Raw genomic sequence first — 27,607 nt, forward strand, 5'->3', positions numbered from 1 at the left:
GCTCTCCATTACCTACTGTTCACGAAAGAAAATACCTTACAAAGCTCTTTGCATCACCCACCATACCTTTGAGGCACGTGGAAAGGAACATACATCGTCACCATCTATATCCAAGGAGAAGGCCTAGCCCTAGCATGGACGTACTGTCAGAAATGTGCAAACCTCATCAGCAAACTTTGGTACTTGCTTCCAAATCGCACACAGTCAAATTATCGTTTTCTTTTTTCCGTAAGGAAAAAAATACTGATTTATAAAGACTGCTCTGTGACCCCAGGAAAAGGTATTTTTAAATCGAAATGTCATGCCACTGTCGCACACGAGTGCACACAGGGGCTGACAGGCACTGTGAGCCACAACAGTCATCACTGAAGTGAGAGGCACGTGTGTGCGTGTGTGTTGTTCCAGGAAGGGAGTGGTGGATGGGGAAAGGTGCTTTCTGGTGGGTTAAACCCCCCACCCCTCCCGAATAATGATAGAACCAGCGGGAGAGGGTGGGGAAGGGCAGAACGTGCTATTTCTGCATTTTAAAGTCAACACAAAAACAGCCAAAAAAGAAAATCAGTCTTTTTTGCGTTTAGGCCTTAAAATGTGGAAATAAGACCTAGAACCAATCGCACACTTACAGAAACATTTAACTTTCTGAAAATCGCTGAAGACATGGCTATTTAGATAACAACTATAGGTAGCCAGCTACACCATTACCCTCTCCACACAGCCCACAGGTCCAGCAACCTGCTGCCAACGATGTATCTCTCCTGGGTGAAATACTGCACCTTGTATCACCCTGCCCCATATTAACACTCCCTCTTTGACTGCACCCAGCAATACTTGGCTCCAGTCTGATGTTTGTTAACTAAACATCCTACTTACCGGATTCAGTCTCCTACCATGTCTGCCATCACAACTCACCACATTACTTTGCACACCACACCACCTCAAAGACCAGAAAAATCACAATGGAAATGCAATCACTATACAACCCTATGCTTGACGAACAGACCAGCCTGAATACCCCCCCCAGCCCCCTCCCCCAACACCATAACACAATCATATCAAACATCAACCATGCACAGTATGTGTACCCACATCAGGGTAAACCCAGTGCCAATCTGAACAGACTATGTGCCAAAAACACGTAGAAGCTTACCTCCAACACTGAGCCCATTCGCGTACAATCCGTGTGCATCAACACAAAGGAAAGGCAACCATGCACTGCTCCCTCTGCTCCTACTGAACTCACTAACCCTTACTCTTGCAGGTCTCAAACACCATGTGACCATGAAAAGGGCAACATTTGAGCTACATAAAAGCCAATAACAGAACTGTCAGTTCTACATCTGGGTAGAGGTGGAATTCCCTAACCCATAAACATTGCTTTTCCCGCCTTGTGAATAGCTAAAAACTTCTCTTACCAGGTGGAAAACAGTAGCATCACAAGACAAGCTGTAGTAACGAATTGGCCAATTGTGCGCACCTGTACCAGGGGTATCAAAATGTAGCCACAACCTATTCAATTATTTTGTTAACAGTAACATTCTTACTTGGCATAAGCCTTCTCCAAGAGCGCACACCACATCTCGTTAGGCGCATTGGAGTGGCAGTAGATGAGTGAATTGTGAATGGTTGGCAGACGGTCGTCGATCACTACATCGATCCATTCGCCAAACCGCCAGAAATTGAAATGGAAAATCCCAGCATAGTTTTCTGGCTTCTCAGGGTTCCACTCCTGCCCCTTCCAGTCCGGAATCACCTGTGGAGCAAGAAAAAGGAGAGTTAGAATGGACAGGCAGGTGTTTTTTGTTGATAAAACGATAATGTATACACATTAACAGTAGATTGTTTTGATGGGAACGGTTAGGAAATTGACCATAACGAAATCAAAATATCACTACATAATCACTCTGCCAGTTTCCCTGCCTGCCCAGTCTTCAGTATGGGCAGGATTCCAAAAACACACATTTTTATCAGGGACTTTCCAGCCAAAGAAAACTGCAGTCGCTCTGCTGAATACCTTTTCGGCCTGCTGCATTCAGTTTTTTATTTTGTTTAATATGATATGATATGTTTATTTATATAGCGCCTATACACAATGTGTTTCAAAGCGCTTCAAGGCAAGGGAGGGAACAAGGGAAAATACAATGACATTCTTACAGGCCATGAACAGTAAGGATGTGAAATAACTATCATACTCGGCCTGACGACATTTCAGATAGTGCAAGAGCTATGACATAGATAAGGAAGGGAGGGGGAGAGTGGGAAGGAAATGGAAACAGACAGGTGACTACCGTACTAGGCCTGACGACATTTCTGGTAGAGCCGCAGAATAACAAAAGGGGAGGGAGAGGGGGGCAGAAAGGGAGGGGAGGAACAAAACAAGCGACTATCCTACTAGGCCTGACTACATTTCAGATAGTGCTGGAGGGGGGTGGGGAGGAAAAAACAGTAATGGGAGGGTGGAGGAAACAGACGAGGTTGCTATCATATTAGGTCCAGGGACAATTCTGATAGTGTAAGTGCATAGAAGAAAGTAAGGGGAGGAGATAGGAAAAGGGAGAAAGGGAGAGCGGGAGAGAACAGAGAGTAAGCAGTCCAAAAGAGTGGAGAAGCAAGAGGGGAGAGCGAATACAATTGCAGAAGTCAGTAGTAACACAATGTTGCAAGCCAGGATACAAGATGAAGATGGGAGTAAAAGATGCAAAGGAAGTCCAGCATGAGAGTTGAGAAAGGGTGACGCACCGTGAATGAATCAAGTCCATAAAAGTCAAATCCAGCATTGGCCACAAGACGGTGATGGTGAAACCAGAATGTATCAGGACAGACTCCTGCAGAAGTAGGCTGGAGGAGGTAGAGGGGGATCAGGGTAGAAGAATCAAGCGAAACAGGTAACACTTGTGTGTGAGGGAGGGGGTTCCAAGACAACTGCAATGTTCAGCCAGTGGGTCCTCATCACTGTTCTCATCTGAGGCTGTTCCTGGTATGGGCACTGTGGAAGAAGTGCCCGCCTTTTTATCCCTTGAATTTTATCCCTAGTGGGCCAGGCGGGAGGCTTCCCCGGCGATGCGCTCGAAGATGTCATTGACAAACGAGTTCATGATGCCCATGGCCTTTATTCAAAACAATAAAAGAGAACATGCCATTTGTGAAAGCTGCACCAGCCTTCTTTATTGAGGTCGGCTTTAACAACACTGATGGAAATTGCAAATGATACAGGCAAGGAGCCAGTTCCAAGAGGAGGTATGTCAGGTTAGTCGGCTTTGCTTATATTTATATAGTACTCTTTCATTTGGAAGCACTTGCCCGCTTAGTTTAATGCTGGCTTTATATAAGGCGACTGTTTTCTTATGCACATTTGTTTCGGTTTGTTTTGTCCATGGTGTATGCTCCACTTCTTTAGACGCTCTAAGGTGCACATGTTCTTGTGGTTTCAGGTTTGGGGTTCACTTCCGGTCCTATTCCAACCGCATTTGAACAACATGTTAAAAGACTGTAGTGCAAAGCAAATTCAACCAATGTCTTCAAGGCCTATTCCAAAAAAGTAATCGGAAATCAAGTAGCAACTGTGGGGTTCTTGAACAAGAATAGAGGCTCCATTAATTTTGAAATTAAAAAAGGATATTTTATTAATTTTGATGGGTGGGGTGTGTGTTGGATGATATTAAATGTAGGTTTTAACACATAATGAGCAAATTAAGTTTTTGACGTGTGTTTATTAGGGTACTCTCTGGGTCCTAGTGCCACATCTCAAAGGAACGACTATGCTATTTTAACTATGTGCAATATGACAATATGACAGGCCTTTTGTAAAAATAGATTGGTGGTCTTGGCCAAACCTCTGCGATTGTCATGTGCAGGGTTCATAGTTGAGGGGCACTGGGAACTATTTAGTTCCTCCTATTTAGCTCCTGCTTGTAGCCTTGTAGCCTAGAAGAGCCTGCTCAACAACAGCTACTGGGAGCAACTTGTGGCTCCCCAGGCCATCTGATGCTGCACATTCTTATGTGACATTAATGTGCACTAGGATACATCTACATCACATTTAAAGCATAAGGGGTTATAAATAATGGACAAAATATCAAGTTTAATCTTATGTGGAAGTTACATTTGTGGACCACTATGCACTAGCTCCTTGTTCCCCAGTGGGAGCAGTGTACCAAAAAGGTAGTGGAAGTGTGACTCCAGTGGTGGACAGTGTAGGAAGGAAGGCTGCAACATGCAACGCATTTGTCAAGGGTGCAGTCATGCTGGTTGACAGCCAATTGAGTTGAAACAGATTTCACTTTACCTATAACTGATATCCGGTGGCAAAGTGGAGAAATGTGCTAACTCCACAAACAGTTCTGGAATAGTGAAAATGGTTGCAAAAAGTAGTAGAGCTGTTAACAGTAAAAAATGAAAGTAGTGGAATACCGCTCCCGACTGTTCCCACTCACTTCGGCCACGGAATGGGAGCTCCTGCTCACTGTTTAATGCTTGACACCCAGGAGCTGCTTTTAGGCTCTGCTTATCCAATCTAAATTTCGATCCCTGCTTGGGGCTTGTACTACAATGTGTAGGCTTGTGCTACACAAGCTAGGCAATATGGAGAAACTCACTGCTTCCATAGGGGGAGCCCCTCGTAGGGGGAGCCCCTTCCCATGAGGCCAGGGAGGTGAGGCCACTACCAGATAGTTCCACTTGTGGGGTGGTACTCAGCGGGTGGAGCTCATTGGAGGAGAATCCCCCTATGCGGACCAGTGATGACCATATCGAGAGAACGTGGTATCCCTACAACATCCCACCTCTCTGTGACCCCCTCCTTCACCCCTACCCTCCTAATTCCATGTTCTTCTGTAGTAAGCCAGAAGTAGAAAGTACTGAGACGAGGAAGAGCTCTAGTGAGTCCCAACATAACTCCATCAGTACTGTGAGGAGGAGGCGAAGAGCAATGTAGAGTACCTCCCAGTACCACTTGTGCATTCTAGTGGTTCGCGACAGCCGATTGGAAAGAACCAAGTCAAAAGCAAGAAAGGGCTTGACAAAGTGTCCAGTCCGCCCTGGAGGAACCGCAAGACTGAGTATGTTCAGGGAAGGAGAGAGGCAGACCGGGGAGCTGAAAAAGAAGGTCACTGTCAAGCTGGTCCGGTGTGCAAGGACAGCAGGGTGAGCAGCAAGGAAGATGCTCCTGGCATCCCCAAGGGTCAGCACCCTGTGGAGGAACGGTCCCACACAGACAAGAAAGAAGCAGGCACGGTGGAGCTGCAGGCACCAAGAGACGAGAGAAGAAAGCAGGGGGAGCCCCACTGCAAATGGTAGGTGTAAGGAATGACCAGAGTCCCTCAAGGACCACAAATTAAGGTACACAGATGGACAACGAAGCGCCAGGGTACCTGTAGAGTGGAAGAGACAACTTGGGGGTAGGGGAAGTAAGCACAAGAAGCCACACGATTGGGTCTGGGACCCTGATGGAAGTCAAAGGACATTTAGAAAACTAAAACAAGATATTAACACTTGGCAGAACAGTGAAACAAGTTTAGTGGGGTACTGGCGAAAACTTGCAGTGCGGGTCTAGAACCCACACCCATATAAAACCAAGCCTCTATGTGAAATCATGAAACCACAAAAAGAACTGTGAGAATGATTTACTTGAAGGGATTACTTGGCAGGGGAGTAAACCAAGTCTGCATGTGACACCACAGCTTGGATGTGCATTCATGTTACTCTTCTTCGTTGCAGTACCTGGTAGGGGTAAACCAGTTCTGTCAACCAGGGTCATGGACCCACCACAGCTTTGATGTGCATCCATGCTACTCTTCTTCATAGCAGTGTCTGGTCTGAAGAAACCAACCCAGCCAACCAGGGTCAGGGATCCACCACAGTTTGTAGACACATCTTCTTTGCAACTGTGCCTGGTGAAAAGGAACCATGTATGCCAACCAGGGTCAGAAACCCAGAGACAAAAAAGAGGCCTGAGAAGGGCCAACTAGGGAACAGAGATTTCCCCAACAATTATTGAACTGTATTTCAAGCCTGAAGAAGGCTGGCACAGGGAGACATCCCCCAGCAGTTGATTAACTTTACAAGAAGCCTGAACAAGGCCGGGGAAGGGAGATATTGCCCACCACTTGAACTGAAGATTCTGGAACTGTCTTTTGTCCAGGGAAAGGGAGTCACCCACCTTTGTGCTAGAAAGACCGCCTTTTCATTTAGTTTAAAACTGAAGAGTTAGGATTCCGACAATGGGACTTTTGCTTTTGGACAGGGACACTAGTTATTTTGGTTGTGGCAGGGAAACCCCTCTCAGAGTTAGGGCAACATAGGGTTTTCTTTTCTTTTTCTCACTTAAATAAAGGTTTCTGCTAATCACCATGACCCCTCTGTGTCAGAGTCTTACACTACACGTGCGGGATACACATGGATTATGTGTTTCTTTGGATACAAGCGTAGCAAATAGATGACTGTACTATATACCTTTACACGCAGGGTATTAAGCTGGTTTGGATACACTAGAATGCATCGGAACCAAAAAGGCAAATCATAACTGTGGGACCAGGATGCTAAGTTTAAGCAAGTACAGCAGTAACACCTGCATGTACGAACCAGAGAGCCTGCTCGGGCACTCTGATCAAATCATGCGAATAGTTGAAAGGTGGATGGTGGGATGTGGTCAACACTGGAGAAGCAGACCCTCAACAGAAGGAGAAATTCATACCCGACCCCTCTACATTGGCCATGCCATCAACCAGGCAAATACAAATGGTTATCTTGACTGCTCAGCATCCCAAATCAAGCAATCCAGCTTGGTTCTTACAAAGTGTCAGACCCAAGTGAGAAAACGCGAATGGACCTGGAGTACTGCTGTCCCCGGAAACATCCAAAGTAGGGTCTCCACACCCATTTTCCTCCATCAGCAGTATGGCAATGGGCTACACCAGTGCATCACAAAAGGAGAAATGGATTCAGCTGCAAGCCGACCAAAATTAAAAGCATTGATGGCACCTACACCGCGACACCGTGCCAAGGCTTTGCCTTATGCTTTGTTAAATGTACTAACCCGTGCTGAGCCTAGATCATCAAGCTAAAGAAGCCGGCCATGACCACCTGACCTATCCACAACCTGTACCGCTCACACTGGCAAGACCAACTCACCACTCTGCAAGGCAGCCTGAAGGGTAAATGCACCGTGCGTGGAGATGTTGAAAAACAATCTCACCTTTTTTTTATGAAATGAAAAGGGAAGAGAGGAGGGTTTTGTAGGTGTGCTCTAGTTGGCGACCAGCCTGGGGAGGAGCAAAGTATACTTTTTCCTTACTTCTGCTCCATGATGTGTTTGAAATACGTATTGTATGATCCACTCTGTTGTTCTTAATACTGGCTATGCATTTTACAGCGCCCTGTGTGCCCTCGTGCAGTGCACAAGGGTCACACATACCAAAACATAAAACACGAACGTCGTTTTGGACACACTCATTGTGAATCTTTACTATCGATTCTTTGCATCATTTGAAATTCACAAGTCCTCATCGTAATGCTGCACAATTTTCAGGTCTGTAGGTTGCTTTTGCTTAAAAGGAAAACTCTACTTCCGTGTAAAGAATGCACGCAATACATCTTAAAATCTTGCAAAGCAATGTTTTCGCTTTATAAAAGTACCATCCTCAGTAGTGCTCTTTTCCCATAAACAGTTTTTTAATTTAAAAAAAAAGTCTTTTCCTCTAGCAAACATTGTATCGCGACCACATAACCTTTTGATCCATTCAAAAGGACGGTTTCTGTTCACTAAAGCTGTGCTACATAGACTCCCCACCCCCCACCCTCTGCGCGTCACGACTGGCGCCTGCAATGCTTTCTCCAGATAGATTCATTAATTTTGTCATTTTATAGCACCCTTCACCATAATTATGGTGCCAGCATGCTATTGGTTGAACGTCCTCGGAGGAACCAGAGTCCAAAATTTGGGAGAATTGGGGGGTTCTATTTTCCGTGTGTGCATTTCAGCCATTTAAGTTATGTGAGGGTGGCCAGGTCCCTGCTAGTCACCCATGTCTGAATGGTGTGTGGATTGTCGCAGCAGCGGTAAACTATGAACTAAACAGGCGTGGGTTGGGTGTAAGGAGATCGAGAATTATGTGAGAAGTTATATGCTGGTACCTTCATGATGACGCGTCAACACTAATCGGTTTCACTTCATCTACGTCATCTCGGAGTTGCACTCTCTTAACATTTCAACCACCTGCAACCAAAAACTCAATCCAAAATCCTAAAACCAATAGGAAATGGAGTGAGAGGCGCGGAGGACTGCAGTGACGTCACCCTTGCAAAAAGGAAATGGCCGACCAAACGCCCAGCGATCTCCTAGTAGCCATTACAGCTGCCCTTTCTGAAAGCAAGTTCTAATGGGCAGCAATTTACTCTTGGCCTCCAATGCAATCATTTCCACTGGAAACACTTGACGGCTCTCGCTCCAGATCAGCCTCCGGTACTGTTCGTGCTGAACTGCACGCGGTCCCACAGGAGCTTCTAACAAGCATTTTCTCAATCAAATGAAAATCTGAAAAGACAAAGCACTTAAAGCAGCTTGAACATTTACTAATGAACCCGCTCCAGAAGCGCTTGCCAAAAACACCTCAAGAACAAGGGGAGTCTGCAAATGCTTATGGGTTTGCCTCTCTCGCTGATGCATGTTAATCCAGGCTATTGGCACACACGCACACCTTTTAAGATTACAATTTGTTTCAGAATTCGCCTAGAAATTGCAGTCCTTAACAGATGCATGTTGCATAGGCAATATGTACATGTTCCGAGCTACCGTCCACATTGTCAATAAAAGGTCCATTGAGGACCTTGCAGAGGAGTACTAATTATCAAGGCGAGTGGGGTCTGTAGACCTCTCTTCAACACCACATTGTTGGGCATCACTCCGTAGTGGAGATCAAACATGACAGGTGCAGGGAAGGACTGACAACTTTTGTCCGGAAGGCAAGTACAATGTGCAGTCCCACAATGTGGTGGCCCAAGTCCACAATGCAGCGGCCAACACTTTCAGAACTAAACTCTGTACCAACCCCTCCCCCACCCACACCCACACATTCTCAGGCACCTATAGTAGACATTACTTCACTTTTATGCAACATATCTTTCAGTTATCTTTGATTTATTTATTTTTAAAGACCGAATCCCCAGGGATACTCCCTCACATACCAAACGTAGTAAAATGATTTCAACAGCAGAATATAATTTGCTCAAATGGGAAAGCTGGGAATTGTTTCCTCGTGTCCATGTTTTCAATTTGACATATATATAAAGGGAGACAAAGCTATAGTGTAGATGCCAGAAATACAGAACAACAAAGCTAAAGTGCTTCGAAAAGGGGACCATTCACAGTTAAAAGATAAGTATCAGGTTTTAATAGTAAATCATAGAGGTTAAAACAGCCAATTAAATGAAATGGTCCACAGTACAAAACTTAAGATATCCAATGAAAGACAAACAAGAACAGGAGTTACGTGACAGGCTTGGATAGCTAGTTAAAAACAATGCATCAAACGAACACAAATGGGTACATATAAAACATAATGTAGTACCCTACTTCAGTTAGGATCAATGTGTCAAATTTAAATCTCTGGTTACAATACAGAGAGATATCTCGACATGTTTCTGTTCCTCAAGGCAAGTATGGAACATTCATCAGGAGCAAAAAAAAATTGACAACGTAACCAAGTTACAATTGGAGTGATACTACTAACAGTGAAAATTTCATAGCATCTGTGAAATAAAAACAGAAAGACAAATAGTCAGCTCATGAGTAGCAAAATGCATTGATGAGTTCAAAATCCATGAACAGAGGCATACAGAATGAGGGGACAAGTACCTCAAATGATGCCCGTGGGTGCTCTCTACTAAGAGTAGTAGGAGGTAGAAGGCCACTAGGTCAGTCCTACAAAAGATAAAAATACCTATTAAGCGCCATTAGTAGCTTAAAAAGAAGCAGAGTTTGTGCTTACAACACAGCAGGCGGAGAGACCAAAGTGCAAACGTAATGCTCTGCGCAGCAGAAGTCAAAAGGATTCTCCGGAAATTCGAAAACACTGGGGGCATGTGTCAAAGAGACAACAGACATGCTAGTCAACCCAGACCATAACCGGGGTTGTAGTGCGGTAAAGCCAAGATCAGGGAATTACTACGCCCAAAGTGAAGGTGCAAGGGAATGCTAGGGATTACTGTGAGGAAAAAGCACTGCATCGAACAGAAGGGGGGAGAGTGTAACGGTCACTTAATATCCCCAAACAGATAGTCACACCCACGGATGTGCCGCCGTGGAGACCGCTGTACATAGGCATACCTTGGAAATGCCAGGCCTGGAAAGGTCCGTAGATCGAAGAGGCAAAAATCGAAGGAAATTCTTCGTTCGGCACTAAATGGAAAAAAATTACAGATCTATCATAATAGGTAGCTCCTAACCCAGCGGGCTGGACCGCGATCACGAGCGCTTAAAAATGCGGCTTACCCAGTGCTGAACATCCGCAGGAGGAAAAGTGCTCAGTGCTTTTCGGGAACATCTGCGCTCGCCAACACCGATACTTGCAGGTAGTCATAGTTACCCGGCAGTCCTACTACTTTGTTTAGTGGAGATACGGCAATTTGCCAGCATGCCACATCTACTCGCATCCCATCTTTAGTTTGTGACCAATGTTAAGATGTGGGGAAGATAAAGAACTGATTGGTAATGCCAGAGCACAGTTGAATAATGGTCTACTTTCTCTCCAAGAGACACACACGAGCTGGCACCGCAAAAGCCCTAGACCTGGCTTCCTGCCTCCCCACAACAAAAATTCATACATGGCACCCTCTCTATCTTAGCTCCCTACCAGTATGTTATGTTAAAGGTTCTTGTGCCATGCACGGGTACCACCTGCATGGTTTCATGGCGCTCTGTGGAGAGGGGAGTAAGTTAGTAGGACTGACCAGGAGAAAAGAGGGTTGTGATGTGCTGTTGGCTGCTTCAGGTCAGAGAAACCGGTCACTGAGCGTAGGTGTGTTTTCACGTTGGTAGTCGTCATGTGGTGTTGGGTGAAGCAGATGTGTTACTGGGGGGGCAGACAGGGGCTATAGCTCTGGGTCTTTTGGTTGTAGCCTTGAATAGAAGCTCAGGGGCTACAAACAAAAGACTAGCCAACCCTGAGTCCCGACAGTCCTGACATTAGCGTAGCCTGGATCTTCCACAGACCAGGCAACATCGACTTGGTGAGATTTTGTCTGGATTGTTTCGTTGTGGTGTTGTGAAGTATGCATTATATAAACGGTTGTTATACTTATTTATGTTGTAACACTATAGATCATAAACCCATATGAGTGAGACTTTCGCTGAAGGTGGCTGAGGAAAATATGGCACAGTGATGAAAAGCAATTTGCTCAGGATCTTATAATGGGAGAAGTGTAGAAGGCGGGGATCTGAGCTCTGGCTTCCGGGTTCTGCAGCTTCCAATTTGGATAGCAGGGAAGGCATGTTTTCCTATTCCAGCCTCAATATTTGAACCAACAAAACTCTTTCTGTAAAGTTGTTATTCAAGGGCTAAATGAGTACACTGTTTAATAAATCTAATTTCAAGGCACCCTGTCACCTCAGAATATATACGGGAAGCCTTCATTGAAGCACATGCTCATTAAGCAAGGATGCCTCAATTCGTCAGAAAAGAGAAAGCGGTCACGTCAGTCCCACAATTGGGTGCAGCAGCGGCAGCTGGCCGGGCTCAGATTTCAGCAAGAGACTCAATCTGCTGAACTATCATTCCAGATGTGTAGCCGTGTCTCATTTATCCTACTTTCCTTACCCACCACCCTCCGATATCCTTTGCTTGCACCACATCCTTGATGCACTTTCACGCTTTTTACAATTAACTTTCAGACCTCCGTTCCCCTTTTGGTCCAACCCTTAACTCAATCACCTCCCCTTACTTCACACGCACCCTCTTCCCTTGCCCATGTTGCCCAGTCACACAATCCTTGTCACTCACCCCTCTATTGAACTGGGTCACATGTAGATGACGGATAACCTTGAGTTGCCAGGCATCCTCTGTCAGACATGACAAGAAACGGTGGCCAAGCCTTGCTGTTAATTGTAGATATGGAGTTGTCACTTGGACAACGGATAAAGAAAGATGCTGAGGGGACCTGGCGGTTACTGTGCTCCTAAACCACACTCTCTCGGTTATTCGGCTGAAAATTTCAATTCAATGAATGAAAGCAAAGCAAAGGGGATCTAGTGATGAAGAGGGAGTAGCAGCGACCAATTGTATTTATTTGTGTATTCAAGGATGGTGGAGTGTGTGTATGTGTTTGTTCCTCTGGCGACATGTTTGAGTGCATTTGTGACTGTGTAATGTAGATGTGGAAGGATGCATCTTTGTTCACGCAACTACATACCTACATACGTGAAAATGTGTCAATTTCCATGCGTGTCTATTGTTTGTCACATGTGAGGGTTTTAGACAAGACAATGAAGAACAGTCCCCCACTTTGCACAGACTGGCCCTTTTGTTCTGCCACAGACGACCTCATGCTGACTACAGCTTCAGAAGAGTGGGTCAAGCAAATGCTGCAGATGGACACCAGCCACTTGCTTTCTTTCTCACCTCCTAGGGCTGCTCACCCCGTGTCCCTTAAGATGGTTTGCAATTCAACTGCCATTAACCCTAGACAGCATTGCCATTGGTGAAGGATCATGGGATTTGTAGTCCAAAACATCTATGGCCACATAATGAATAACAAATCCAGTTATCTCAAAATCCAGGTAAATACAGTTGCCGCGCAACGTTGCTGCCGCATTATCAATGCCATCAAGGTACACGAGGTACCCAACCGCTCTAAGATGGCCGACAATTTCATGTTCTTTGCTACCAGAGCCTAAACCGACCAGGCGCCGTGCCCAGATAGGCTGCATTGCCTAATTTAAATCCGATTGGCCACCGGCAGGCGAAGCTGGCCCACCTCACCAGTTTGTGCCTGTGTCTGCTGTCTGCCAGACCCCCTGTCTGCAACACGCTGGCTCCTCGCAAGGTAACTCTCGCAAACCTACACACCTCTACCTCTGCCACTAAACGTGCATCCGCATGTTATTATTGTGTCTCTTACTGGGCACGCTCATTCCACAATAATGGACAAGCTCATATTTGAAAAGCTGACTGCCTCTACTACTGCTCAGCGCATTATTGACTGTTTAATACATTTAATACACGCTACACGTGCGCGCACAGCCCCCATTCCTTGCAGCCATTTACCTAAGCGACTGCTGCACTTGTTACTTGAACTAACCTACTGTAACCTGCCTACGCGCTACTATAGCCATCAGAATACCCAATGGGAAGGAAGCCTTTCTCCTTAAGCGTTGCATCTCTAGTCACTCACCCCCGCCTTTGCTCCACTGCTCCCACTCGCTACACCTGTTACTTACCTCTATCCTATACCTGTCCAAAGTAGTACAGCTGTATTGAGCACTGCTTGAGCACTGGCCTGGCCTTGACCTATAGCAGCAAAGTTGCAGCCGGACTGCCTAGGAATCCACCACACTACAGCCTATTCTCGCATTACTGCATGCATACTGCCTGAAAACCAGACCCATTCTGTCCACGTCAGTGAAATTGCATCTAGATTGTCTAATTATCTTAGCAAATCGCACTTTGACTGCCTGGAACTATCTTAGCAAATTGCATTTAGATTGTATGGAAACTTGTTTGCTTACTGGTTATATCAGTAAAACCGCACTTCGAGTGCCCAAGGACATGCCACATTTGGGAGTACTTTAGTCAATTGCATCTAGATTGTTTGATTATCCAAGCAAATCGTATCTAGACTGCCTGGAACTACCTTAGTAAATTGTATTTAGATTGTATGGAAATTCGCTTGCTTTAGAGTGCCCAAGAACTTGTTACATTTGGGAGTACATTAGTAAATTGCATCTAGATTGTCTGATTACCTTAGCAAATCGTACTAAGATTTCCTGAAAATTGCTTACCCGCCTGCTTATTGGCTACACTAGCAAAATCGTATCTAGACTGTCTAAGAACCCGCTATACTTCCATAGTGATTGCCTCGTATAATGTCAAGTCTACGCAGCATCTATTGTATAATAGCTATTTCCACATTCCTTGTCACTAGCAGCCAGGACTGCCATAGTGGACTCCCCTTATGTGACCCAGCATTTATCCTACCAAATATGCCAAATTTAAGTAACAACTCTGACCATGTCGGCTCAAAGCACCATGTTGTACCAGGACCAGGAGCCTATGCCTCCCAGCCTAGCTCAACTAATGATAGAAATAACAAACTACGTGCCAGACTCAACAAAATACACAAGCTGCCCAGAAGACTTCTCCCTTTTACTAAACGTGAAATGAAATCCCAACATAATAGGGACTATAATGTTCCTATTCTCCCTCCTGCCCCATCAGCCACAATTAATTCCCATATCCTTAAATCTAAGCCCCAGCCTAGTACTAGAAGCCTATCAAACCCTGCACAAACCAAAGTGGAAATGGAAGCTCACTCTTACAAAGGAGCGCTCCTCAATGCAAGATCACTAGTTGCCCACGCCCTTGATATAGCTGACCTAATCATTGAAGCCAATTTGGACTTCATTGCTATAAATGAAACCTGGCTACATAACGCTGCAGGGCCGTCACTTATGCTGGCCATCCCTGATGGTTATACTATAACTAGGCAAGACCGAGAGGGTTCCTGTGGAGGTGGCATTGCTATCATATCCAAAACAAACTTATCGCTAAGACTAGCCCCTACCCAAACCTTGCAATCTTGCGAAGCCCTTACCGCTAAACTCCCTATAAACAATTCCCAATCACTAACTATACATCTAATTTACAGACCACCAGGCCCACTCAGGACGTTTGAGGAGGATCTGCACAGCTTATTATCCAATAATGTTAAAACTACCTCACAGCTGCTGGTACTAGGGGGCTTTAACCTAAGATTTAATGACCAAGCTGATGTGCACACCTCGACCATTGCTAATACGCTCAACTCATTAGGACTGTCACAAAAAGTTAACACTCCTACTCATCTAAAGGGCAGAATATTAGATTGGGTCACCGACTCCAACTGCACAGCTGCTATCTCCTCTATCTCGCCATTACCCTAGACCGACCACTCACTGGTGTCCTTCATCCTCCTAACCACCCGACCATCTACCATAGCCTTACCCACGGCACCATCCTGCCCGATCAGAAATAAAAAGAACATGACAGTGGACAATATCATTCCTGCTATCCTCCCAACTCTAAATGCACTGCCGGATAACCTAGACACTAGTGCACGAATACAATAAAATTATGCTTGATACTCTGGGCAAAATTGCCCCACTTAAACTGCGAACTAGCAAACCAAAGGCCCGCTTAAATAAATGGTTCACGCCTGAACTTAAGGAACTTAAGGAACACGCCTTACAAAGAGAAAAAGTGAATCGACCTGGAAATTATGCCCGACTGATGAGAATAAGGCTAACTTAACCTCTATCTCTCGCCACTATAAACATGAAGTCTGCCTGGAAAAGCGAAACTCCTACAATGATCGCATTGCCAACTCTAACTCGAATATGAAAGAACTTGAGTCACCTATTGCCACACCAGATACTTGCACCAAGGATCACACATGGTGTGCAGATATCCAATACGCATTAGCAAATAAAATAAATACTCTTCAAAATAAAATCCAACTAAAAAAAAGACTTGGTAAACCTTCCTAATCAACCTCAGTCACCACCCAATGTTATCCTCAACGACCAAACTAACAAATTCTCCTTCACCAAAACCAATACAATAGAGGTAGAGAAAATCATCCCCTCTCTTAAACCCTCTAATTGCAAAGGCGATATCTGCCCAACACAGATAATAAAAGACGCGGATAGAGATTTATCACCTTTCATCTCCAAACTCATTAATGCCTCCTTCTCTACAGGCAACATCCGCCAACCTAAGACAATCCTGGGTGCTCTCGCTTCTCAAGAAGCAGACATTAGACCCTCTTATCCCTACCAATTAGCATCCAATTACCACAGTAAGATACTGGACAAAATGGCGTACACAGAAATTCAAATACATCTTGAACTACATAAGTTACTGGGAGCTAGACAATCCGGTTTCCGTTCATTACACGGAACCGAAACAGCCCTCATTGATTTAAAAACACAAATAGATGAACTGAGAGATCAAGGAAAGACAGCACTCCTCCTCTTACTTGATCTCTCAGCTGCTTTTGATCTTGTGGACCACAAGGTCCTCTGTAGACATTTGGACTCTGCTGCCCACTTTTACACACAGACTATCAGATGGATAGAAGCCTTTCTGAGTGAGAGAACTATGCAAGTTTTTTCCCCTTCGGCAGCAGTAGACCCTACACCGATTACATGTGGAGTCCCCCAGGGCTCCTGTGTCTCCCCGACCTTATACAATATATTCACCAAACCCCTTTTCTAGGATTTGGACCATCTAGGTATCACCTACACTAGTTATGCTGAAGATACACGGATTCTCCTCCTGCTTTCTTGGGATCATGGCACGGACAGAGAGTTGGTGAATAGAGTGTATCTTATCATTCAGGCATGGATGGCATCTCATGGTCTTTGCCTGAATGATAAGACAGAGCTGATCATTCTGGGCTCACAGACCAATTTCAACAAATTAGGCCCAGACTACGCCGCGTTCAGCATAGACGGTAATGCCATCAAGGTCTCTAGAGAAGTAAAAACACCTGATTTTTACCTTGATGCTACCATGCCATTCACTAAACAGGTCAACTCTCTAGCATCAACCACAGCCTATACCTGTAAATTAATAAGAGCAGGTAAACCCTTCCTATCTAATGATAGTTGTATGATCCTGGCGAGAGCCTTAATACTTTCCCGACTAGACTACTGCAATGCCCTTTACAGTGGTGCCAACAAAGCCATTACCCAAAGGCTTCAAACTCTACAAAACAATGCCCTTAGAGCCGCTCTCGGCATAAATAAAAGGGGGCATATCTCCTCTACTAGACGCCAACATAAATGGCTTTCTACTGATGACAAAATCCATCTAAAAATGATCCCCCTGACCCACAAAGCTCTCAATAATGCAGCTCCTAGCTATTTGACAGACAAAATAAAGAGAAAAGTATCTAGCAGACCAACAAGAACTGTCAACTCCAATTGCTTGGTAGTACCAAGATTTAAACTTGCCAAAATTGGCGGCATCAGCTTCCCTGTGATAGCTGCCAAACTGTGGAATGCTCTGCCACATAACCTGAGAGTAGACCAACCATTCTATCATTTTAGAAGAAACTTTATCAAACACATCAACTCTAATAATCCGTAGTCACCCACTTAGGTCCCTCTGTTTCCCTAGCCAGCTGGACTGTATATATGGATTATTAGAAGTCGTTCACTATTTGTATATAACCTAAACATAGATTGAATCCTGTATATCAACTGCTTTTAACCATTTGCCTACACTGCATCGGTGTAAATATATAAACTGTACATCTCTGCACCATTGTAAATACTGTAACATTGTAAATTCCATATTCTTGTAATATTGTAAGCTTTGCATATTCTTTCTCTGCTGCGCCCGGTTACCTTTGGGTCTGGCACTCATTATAAAAGAATAAACAAACCTCCCGTCCGCCTGTATTACACCTCAGAGTAAGGAGAGAAGAAAGCAAGGCTGGCACAGCTTACTTTGATACAGATTTAGATTTTGGCATTATCTGTACCATTGTGGAATGCAGTCAAGAGCATTGCCTGCAATATATGCCACACACTGACAAATGTGAGCTGAAGATGCACACTCTATTCCATAGCTGCGTCTAACAACTCAAGGAGAGCAGCCAATACCACCTGCCCTCTGTCCTTCTGGCGCTAAATGCCAGGTGCATGTGATCACCACCTGTGAATACGGACGCCTTTAGTAAAAGTAAATAAGAGATCATATATTGAGGTAATGGTAACTCATCGCCAAGTTATTACACAATGGCCTATCATCTGTGGGAGTTTTGGACAAAAAGGATCAATATTCCTACAACAGTGATATCTGGTTAGGAAGATCAAGTAGTACATCCTCTGGTTGCAAAAAAACGTCCCTCTTAGACATGGTGGACAGATCTACACTGCACAGTCAATACAACCCACAACACATCAGGTTGCACTTGTGAGTGTTGTGAGAAACCTGACAGTATTCACCCACCTACTCCCTTGGGATCTTCTATTCAGGTGGCAAAGGAAGGGCCATTGCTTTTGGATCCCCGACCAAGGGGGTGGACAAGTGAGTGTGAGGTAAGCATGGTATCAAAGGTACGAGAGACACAATGATTCAAGTTCAATTTGTTTATTAGCCTTGATAAGGGGGGGTGCTGGAGATTTCTTACCGTGTCGTAAGTCTAGGATGGGAGAGGTCTCAACCATCAACAAAAGGAAACCAGTCCGTGTCATACAAAATATTGTGCAGGGGGTATGGGTCAAAACAAAAATATAGTGTATCAAAAGGAATGTCAGGATGGTGGTTCAACCAGTACTTAACTCCCTTCCCCACGTTTAAAGTACGGGGGATGGAGCTTGGGGGAGCTTGAAAGGCTGGTAGTATTTAGCGTATTACCCAAAGTTCCAGAAATTCTGTTTCACCCGGTTCCTTATACCCGGGTCTCTCAAAAATCCATCTTGTCTCATTATTCAAAACACAATCTTTTAACAGGTTTATTGGGTATAGTAGTTCTATAAGCAATCACAAAAGATTATGCCTTTTTCTTATAATCAATTTAAAATTCAGAAACATTTCAACAATTAACATATCACATTTGTTTCAAGGCAGGTTTTGCCTCCGTCGGGCTCCCACCTTCTAAAGTTCATCCTGATTACTTGCGCTTTAAGTTCCCTTCTGTCGGGCGCAAACCAGTCTTGGCTTTCAGATTTCATTTAAAATGTTTCACTTGTTAGGGGTTTTACTTGTAAAGTTAAACAAAGTCATACGAAAGTGCACTTCATTCGCAGGACTACTCTGGTACTAGTTTTACTTCTTTTCCAAACTGGACTACAAGTCCCATTAGACCTTGCTCTTGCCTCTATCTTTGGTGCCTTTCGCCAAGTGGACTTTTATTTCATTCACTCACTCAACGGTAAAGTTCAGGCTCTCCACTTCTTTCGGCTGGGTTACGGTCAAAGCCTTTAGCATCAGCCTCTCTGCTTCTCTCCAACACTCTCATTCACCCGAGAGGAGAGGGTCTACTTCCTGACACAAAACAAATACTTTCTCCAGCTCTTGGCTCCACGTCACAAACCCTTATGGCTTCTTGCAAGCACGGTTCTCTCAACGGGCTTTCTTTGGCTTTCCTTTGCAGCTTTCCGTGCTTTGATGCCTGGTCCTTGTCAGTCCCTGCTGAGCTGCTCCTTCTTGTGTCCAGTCTTGCCTCTTAAGTGTTTGGGATTTGGGAAGGGATCATCTGCCGGTCTCAGCCTTGCAGCCTCCCTTCTGGCTTCCCAAGAGCAACTCACTGTTTTGTACGGGGCCACTCCTTTTATACACCTGGGTGATGTCAATTAGTTGCAGGTGTATGTGATTGGGGAGGAGTGCCATATCATGCCTGGCCTCAGCCTAATTAGTGTTACAATATGGTGAATGCCCATACGAGACCATGATCTTGCTATTCCTATGGGAATTCTTCATTACTCTTTCTTTGTTCTTTTTTGTCTCAGTATTTGGGGGAGACGGAATGTGTATGTGATTATCTCGGGACTATGGAAAAGGGGCTAGATGGAAAATAGAGAAGGGGGGGATGTGGCGTATCTGCTTGAGGCACTCTCCATCTAATCCCCTGAATAAAGAATTCTCCAGAAGGGGGCAGTGAAATACCCTCGGGTTTTTCTCACAAGGGAGGATCACATGAATGGAGGGTCAGGAGCAATTGGGAGGACGATACCCAGGCCCAAGACATGGTATTCCCCCAGTCCCAGTAATACTTGAACCCACTCTCCCTCAGCCTTTATGGGGTATTTTCAATCTCACCTCATCTCCCCCTCCCTATTTCCAACAAATACTGAGACAAGGAGGAGGCAACTAAAAGCACTAAAGATTACCCATAGAAACAACATGGGGAAAGTAAGGGATAGCCTACTATAGAAAGAACTCAAGTTGTCCCTCTAATAGAGTCAGGGAGGGTCAGGCATTTAATAATGACCACTCACACCTGCCTCCACTTGGAGGAGAGCGAGCTGAGGATGCTGTCCGGATTCTGAGAATCCAAGGAGCAGAGAGCAGCAGGAGTTGGAACACGAAGGAGAACGGCGTGCCGAGACACTGGCCCGGTGTTTGTGAGGGGCTGCAGCATGGCTAGGGAGCAGTGCTTCCAAGGAGCTGGAGTAAGGCAGGTTGTATCCTGCTTGTGGCCTTCTGGAAAATGCTTTTTCCCTTGGGACGTGTGCTGGTCCTAAAGAGGGGCAGGTGGTGAGACCTTGACCTCAACCCCATGTATCCAGAGGGACCGCTTGTCAATTCAACACTGCCCGTTGACTGAGAGAAAATCAGGAGCATGCATTTGTCTGAAGCGGAGCGGGAGAAAGACACAGTTTTAAAAGCGGCACAGAGCGGAAAGTGTGATAAAGTGTACAAAGGACAGAAAATGTAAGAGATAATCAGAATAAGAGAAATAGAAAGAAGGCAGTTGCGCTAGCGGCGCAGAAAAACAGTAAAGTGAAAGAAAGGCATTTGAACAGTGCAAAGAAGGAAAAGTGCAATGAAGACTTTTAAAGCGTGCAACGTGTGCACAGTAAAGAGAGGCTAGTGTGTCAAGTGTGCAGGAAGCATGAGAAAGAAAGAGACAAGTGCAGGGCTGCACGTTAAGGGGAAAGAAAGTATGTAAAATGTGCAAGAGGCACGATAAGAAAGCAAAGGAAGGTACAAGAGTGAACAGTGAATAAAAGGGAACGGCAAGGGGAAGGTGCAAGTGTGCAAGGGGAAGAAGCAAAGGAAAACAAGAAGAGGTGCAAGGAGCACCTCAAGGTGAACGGGTTAAAAGGAAGAGCAAGGAATAAAGAGAGGGCTTACAGATCAGAGTGGTGAAGCCTAGGAGGAGCAAAGAACCAGGCATATTAGAAAGTCTCTGATTGTACCCCACAAGTGAAGTGTGTGTAAAAGAACTGCATCAAAAAGAAAAGGTACACCCTGACAAGCTGAACTTGTGTTTGAAACCAAAAGGAGGCTTAGGATTGGGGAAGGAAACTCAGAGACCTAACCAAGTGGAATACCTAATATTTCATGATATTGAAGGAAACGAAAAGTACATCCTGAGAAAACTGAATTTGTGTTGGAAATTGAAAGGGGCCCGAGTGTGGGGAAGGGAGCCCTAAGAGGCCTAGAAAAGTTGGAGACTTGTTTTGTAGTGTTCAAAGGATTGAAAGGAACTGTTATATTTCTTTTATGGTGTTTGGACCTTGGACAAGTTGAAGCTTGGGGAAGGGAAGGGAATCCCCAAGGAACCAAGGGTTCTGTGGAGAAGGTCTTACGGACAAGCCCTTTTTGATTCAACTCATGTTTGTGACAGTGGCCAAATTACTGGTGAGAAGACCAGCTGAAACAAACCTTGGTTTCCTATTTTCTGTTGAACCACTGAGTTTTTATTTCCTTCTTAAAGACTTCCTATCACATTTTTGTACAGAGGTAGGGCAAGCATAGGTTTAGACACAGACTGACCTTTATTTTGGACTGTCAGACATCAACGGCCTTTAGAAACATCAGTTAATGGAACCACCCCTTTAGAGTTGGGGGTCAGTTAGGCATTACACCAACCCAGGAACCTTAGTAAATAAGGGTTTTGGAACTAACAACGTTGAGTTTGTGTCTCTCTTGATACCATGCCTGTCTCACAGTGTTTATACTTGGTGTTTCATGCTTTAAATTCTAGTGGTAGAGCAGTGACTGTACCTTAATGTTAGTTCCCACCCTTTGTAGACTTAACATTGGCCCTAGAGAACTTCATCCAAATAAAGAAGCAATTCTGCCCTGGATTTTTGTGTGAAAATATCCATTGGATAAACAACATACCAAACAGTTGTGCCCTATAGTTAAAATGACATCGAACTTTGCACAGGAAAATGCACACACATTTTTTCCTCTTGTAGCTGTAAATCCTGTGCTAAAAAAAGGCAAAATCTGAATACTCAATCCAATTTGGCGAATTAATAAATATTTAACCTTCGGGTATTCCAGGCAGGGTTAAAATTCATTATTTAGCTCCAGACAACTCAAAATCGTGCACTTTGATTTTTCAGCACACCCTTCGTCCCTGAAATGAAGGAGTGCATGCTGCAAACATTTTTTAAATTGCATCAAAGTAGAGATAGTCCTGTTTTATGAGCTAAGCTATTCTCAATCTTTCCAAACCGTGTAGAAAGCGCAGAGTGAGAAATAAAATGAAGTTGGCATGATCTAAAATGTGAAGTTGGTGCTGAAGAAGAAATTAAAGGAAGTACAGAGTGCTCAGCGCACAGACATCTACAAAACTGCACAGCCAACACGTATTACTCTCCTTCAGGTGGGTCAGAAGCAAGCAACACACAAAACCATCCTCAGCACACAGACAGAACAAAGTACACACAGTGCAACAGCACAACTCCCATACAACACACATGAATGCTGGCGTAACAAAATGTATCATGCATGACAACATGTGAGGAAGGAGTGCAATGACCAATCACAAATCCATGCTCCTGGGCAAACCCACCTGCTCATGACGTTGTTACAGAAATAGCCAGGGACAAAGTGAATAAAGTGTGTACCCCCCAACACACAAAGACCAGTCAACACACGAGCAAGACCATATACCATGTACAGCACACACATACGCAGACACAATGTTCTCACGGGTAAAAGAAAGCTTCTTAACGGAAGCAAAATGTTATGTATGGCGACCTGCCATGTATGCAACGGGCAATTATGCATCGACGCTCTGTTGTAAACCTGCCCTCGGATAACCATGCTACTTAATTAGTTAAGCACCCACCAACGCTCATTTCACTGAGGTGATCTAATGTGCCAGACCTACAACACCCACAATAACACAGGACAGTGCCACCGTTCCTAGACCTAGGCTCAGCTACAAGCATAGGTTACGTTTGTGGTTTATAGAAATGTGACATTTATGCAATCTTGCACACACATGCACACTTTTAAATGCAGCACTGAGAAATCGAACTTTAAACATACTCTTTTTAGTTTGAGCTCTTTAAGCCTTAACTATGGCAATGGAGTACAGATATGGAGGAATGGCATATGAGGAGGGACACGCAGTCTAATGATGTTGTTTGGTTAGGAGCCCACCCATTGACTGCCCATGGTCATGCTAATCCCTATGGCCATTCCCACCCATCCCTGCCTCTGCCGCCCAAAACTCCTCCTCATGGGAACTCTGAGCTCGCTTTAATCAGACTTCACACTCAAAGTGACTGCCATGTTTTTTTTCAAAGCAGTCTTCACAGAGTTAATGACTTAACTGGAGCTGTAAACATGCTACTGGTGTAATACAAATTCTTACCAGGTCTAACTCCAGCCACTCGATTTATAAGCACTCTGCGTGTACTACACTGAAGTCCTGTTAAAAAGCTCAAATTAACCGGGGCTGGACAAGCATCGGCTTCATGAAATGGAAGTTACTCAGGGAAGCTAAGCCTCCATCATCCCCATTCATTAAGGTCATTCGTACAGGTGGTGCTGAGGGGAGAAGAGGGGCATTCAAAACAGATGGCTGGGGGCCCTCTTACCTACAGCTGTGAAAACCTGCTTGTATATGTTCATCATAAAAAGGCATTGAGCTGCTGTAGTTTTAGGATTTAAAATGCAAAAGGGCAGTTGAAAAGTGATCAACACGTTTTTTGGGGCTCAAGCATTTTCAGTTGGTGAGTTTTTTTTAATCCCTGGATCACATATCTAATCACAAAATCCATGTATCATAAGGAATGGGAAAAGTGAACTCAGTGCAACCTATGTAAAGGGCTTCTGTTAGGGGAGGCAGCTGTGGGGTGCATAGATTATAATAGAAGAATACGTTTCCTAATGCAAACTGAATGAGTGATTTCCCTGGTTTTAGCTTTAAAGTTGGATCGCCTGCTGAGTTTCTCTATTAATTCCCAGCATATTAGATACCCCACTCCAAATAGAGAAGGGTGAAACATGTTTAATTATTGAACAGCTTTTGGAAAGGTCTGCTTTGGCCAACAGTGCACAACTAAAATGCACCATCCTTCCATGTGTGAGGACTAATGTTTCTTTAGGCCATATGTCCACACCTTCTACTCCACCCTGTGACCTCGTCCCGTGGCAAACTCTGCATGTAGCAATAGAGAGGATGTTAAAACTACAGATTATCACAGGACAGGTTTACTGGCCTCTGCATAGCAAAACAAAGAAAGGCAGCCAGAAGGGAAACTTTAACCCCAAATGGCTACTAAGATAACATATTAAGCTTTCTTGTCAAATTCGAGGGGGTTAGGGGAGGCATAAACAGTAGAGTCCCATTCTAGCTGAATAGCTTGAAAGGCCCCGACACAAGGCCTGATTTCCGAATCACCTTAGTATCCCATTTTATAATCATCAGACTCTATTTCCATAATCTGGCAATTCATGGCCTGCCGCCTCCTTCAAAAACAATATCGACTCTGCATCCACACCAAGAAAAGTGTCTACATTCAAGCCTGCATCTCCGCGGCATCAAACACAGCCAAACGTTTCAAAGTCTGTAAGGAACTGGCCAATCCTGCAGCAGCCTCCTCTTCTGTCACACTCACCCAGGACCATTGCTCGGCCCTGGCTGCACACTTCACTGCAAAAACCCAAGACATCCTTTCCTCTCTCACTTACACACCAAATCATACACCAACACCTCTGGAGCCTCCCTTGGCCCCTCCACCACGTCTCCTCTCTTCTCTCACTCCCATCACACCTGATGAGATCACCAAACAAGTCCGGTCTATGAAGGCCTCATCCAAACAGTTGGACCCCTGTCCCTCCAAATCCATTAAGGACAACACTGACTCTCTCGCTCCAGCCTTGGCTGATCTCTGCAATCTCTCTTTTGCCACTGGAGTTTTCCCAACTTTCCTTAAGCACTCCCTTGTGCACCCTCTGCTTAAGAAACCCTCTGCCGACCCCTCCATCCGTCCGGCAAACTACCGCCCCATCTCTGTCACCCCTTTCCTGGGCAAACTCCTGGAGAAGCTGGCTATCTCCCAGCTCACCCTCCACACTGAATCTGCTGGCTGCCTCTACAACCATCAGTCTGGCTTTAGAGTATCCGGAGGCACGGAAACTGCTCTTCTGAACTCCTTTGTAGACCTGCTCTAAAATCTTGACACTAACACTTCCTTTGTCCTTATTCTTCTTGACCTCACCTCTGCCTTTGACATGGTAAACCACAACATCGTGGTCGCACGTCTCTGTGATACTCTGTGAATCACAGATCAGGCTATGGCATGGTTAACCTCCTTCCTTTCCGACTGCTCATCCCAGGTGGAACTTGGGTAATTTTTCTCTACTATCACTCTTTCAACCGGCGGCGTTCGCCATGATTCTAACCTATCTCCCTGGTTCTTCAATGTCTACATGGCTGCCCTGGCAAGTGTGATTGCCACTTTCATCTCTAATTTACAGTGTTATGTGGATGACAAGCAACTCTCCTTCAGGTTACCCTCAGCCACCTCCTCTACCTCGCTCATATCTGACTGGCTGTCTGCAATTCATTCATGATGTGCTGCAAACAACCTCTGCCTCAATGCCAGTAAGACTGAGATTGTTCACATTGGGACTCCTGCTCCCGCTTTCCCACTCTGGCCGGCCTCCCATGGCCCTGCGCCCGCACCCTCCTGCGAGTCAAAAAACCTTGGGGTCATCTTCGACTCCACTCTCTCCTTCTCCACTCACATTTCGGACATCTCTAAAAAGTCCAACTACCAGCTGCACCTCCTCAGAGGTACTCTTACTTTTCTCACCTTCTCCCAGAGGCTCACTGTCTCCAAAGCCCTGGTTCTCTGAAGGCTGGACTTCTGAAACAGCCTCTTTCTCAACCGCTCTGCTTTGCCCCCTCTCCTCTCACCTTATCCTTTGCCTCAAGCCCAGGGGACGCATCTCTCCAGCGCTGAACTCCCTCCACTGGCTTCCTGTGGCTACAAGGATCAAGTTTTAGACCCTCTGCATTGTCCACAAGGCTTTCTGGGGCCTGAGACCTACCTATCTGCAATGATGCCGACCTAAATACTGTCCCTCCGCTCATCTACCTCCAACCTTCTGCGAGTGAGCCGGTTCCCCATTTGGAGGGAAATCTTTATCCTCAGGAGGGGCCTCCGTATAGAATAGCCTCCCTGCCGCCCTCTGTCTTGAGCCCGATATTCTTAAATTCCAGAAACTCCTTAAGACATTCCTCATCTCCTCTTCCTTCGCTCTCCCTCTACCCTGCTAAACTCTCTCCCCGCTCTATCCCCCTCTCCCTCCTTTTCCACACAGCATGCCGACTGGCTTCGGGGTGTACCTCAGAGTCTCACTGGTCCCTGGCACCCTTGCCAGTCTTCTCGCACTTGCCTCATTGCTAGCAGCACTTGGTCAAGGACCCATGAGAATAGCATCTCTCAGCACTTACCCAGTTTCTGACTAACTGGACTCACTTGGATTTCCCCTCTCCCCCTGCACTTGTCCCCTCTCCCCTCTCCTGTACAGTCTTGTTCACTTGCACAATCTGAATGTACCATGCCTTGAAGATTGTCTGTTTTTCCCTGGTCTCCCCTCCTTGCATGGAGTTGCCTCAATGCACTTTGAAAAACTGTAGAATCGTTGTCAGACCTATTAACTGTTATTTACACTGTTAATTGTATTATATGCACTTACTCTGCCTGTGCAGAGTTGCATCGTTCAGAAATTCAAGGGCTCTGAATGACTGTTTCCCCTAGTTCCCTCCTTCCTTGAGCGCTTTAAAACACTTGCATTGTGTATAGGTGCTTTACAAATAAACATTACCATACCATGATGCACAGACCCAGAATACCTAGGCTTCCTTTGGGTCAGAGTCATACCCCATTATCACTGTGCGAGTAACTTCAGCAGACTGGTTGCTTGGTGACGGAGCATAACTGGTTTCTGGAAGTATTTTTAGTTTTGGAGTACAGTGCTGGCTGTTGCTGGTGTAGTGAAGTCTCTAGAAAGGACAGGAAGACCCCATCCATAAAGCCTGCCCTCACTCCCTTTACCCCTTCCCTGCACTGAGCAACAGGACGCCTGGCACTGGGGACATGCAGCACACAGAAACTGGCTTTGTTACAGGTTGCAGTCAGGTGAAATGTGTGCACGTTGCATTTAATACAATTCCCCTTGCCAGGAACCTTTCTCATTTCACATAAGTTGTGGCATCTTTTCGGTGGCTGTGTTTTTTTCGCAAGTGTACAGGTAGGCAGTAGGGTTTGTCAATTTAGGGCAGGCAGACTGGATGCTCCACGTCAAGAGCTTCTTAAATAGAATCTACTCAACTGTTTTGTTTTTCTATGGCCTATCATTTTGGGCATGCCAAAATACTCAATTTTGATGCTACTGCGGTCTAGAGCTTCCCTAATGCTGCGAGAATA

The 27,607-nt window shown here is 45.2% G+C and overlaps 1 protein-coding gene across 1 annotated transcript in view; it reads right to left on the reverse strand.

Annotated features, from left to right (window-relative positions):
- Positions 1 to 27,607, reverse strand: part of CAPN5 (calpain 5) — an 820,088-nt gene that overhangs the window by 192,203 nt on the left and 600,278 nt on the right. The window contains exon 4 of the mRNA XM_069640007.1: positions 1,542 to 1,750. Within this exon, the coding sequence (XP_069496108.1) occupies positions 1,542 to 1,750 (209 nt within the window). The remainder of the gene's footprint in view (positions 1 to 1,541; positions 1,751 to 27,607) is intronic.

This window comes from Ambystoma mexicanum, chromosome 7q (assembly GCF_040938575.1).
Source record: "Ambystoma mexicanum isolate Mex_15411 chromosome 7q, UKY_AmexF1_1, whole genome shotgun sequence".
Classification (NCBI taxonomy): Eukaryota; Metazoa; Chordata; class Amphibia; order Caudata; family Ambystomatidae; genus Ambystoma; species Ambystoma mexicanum.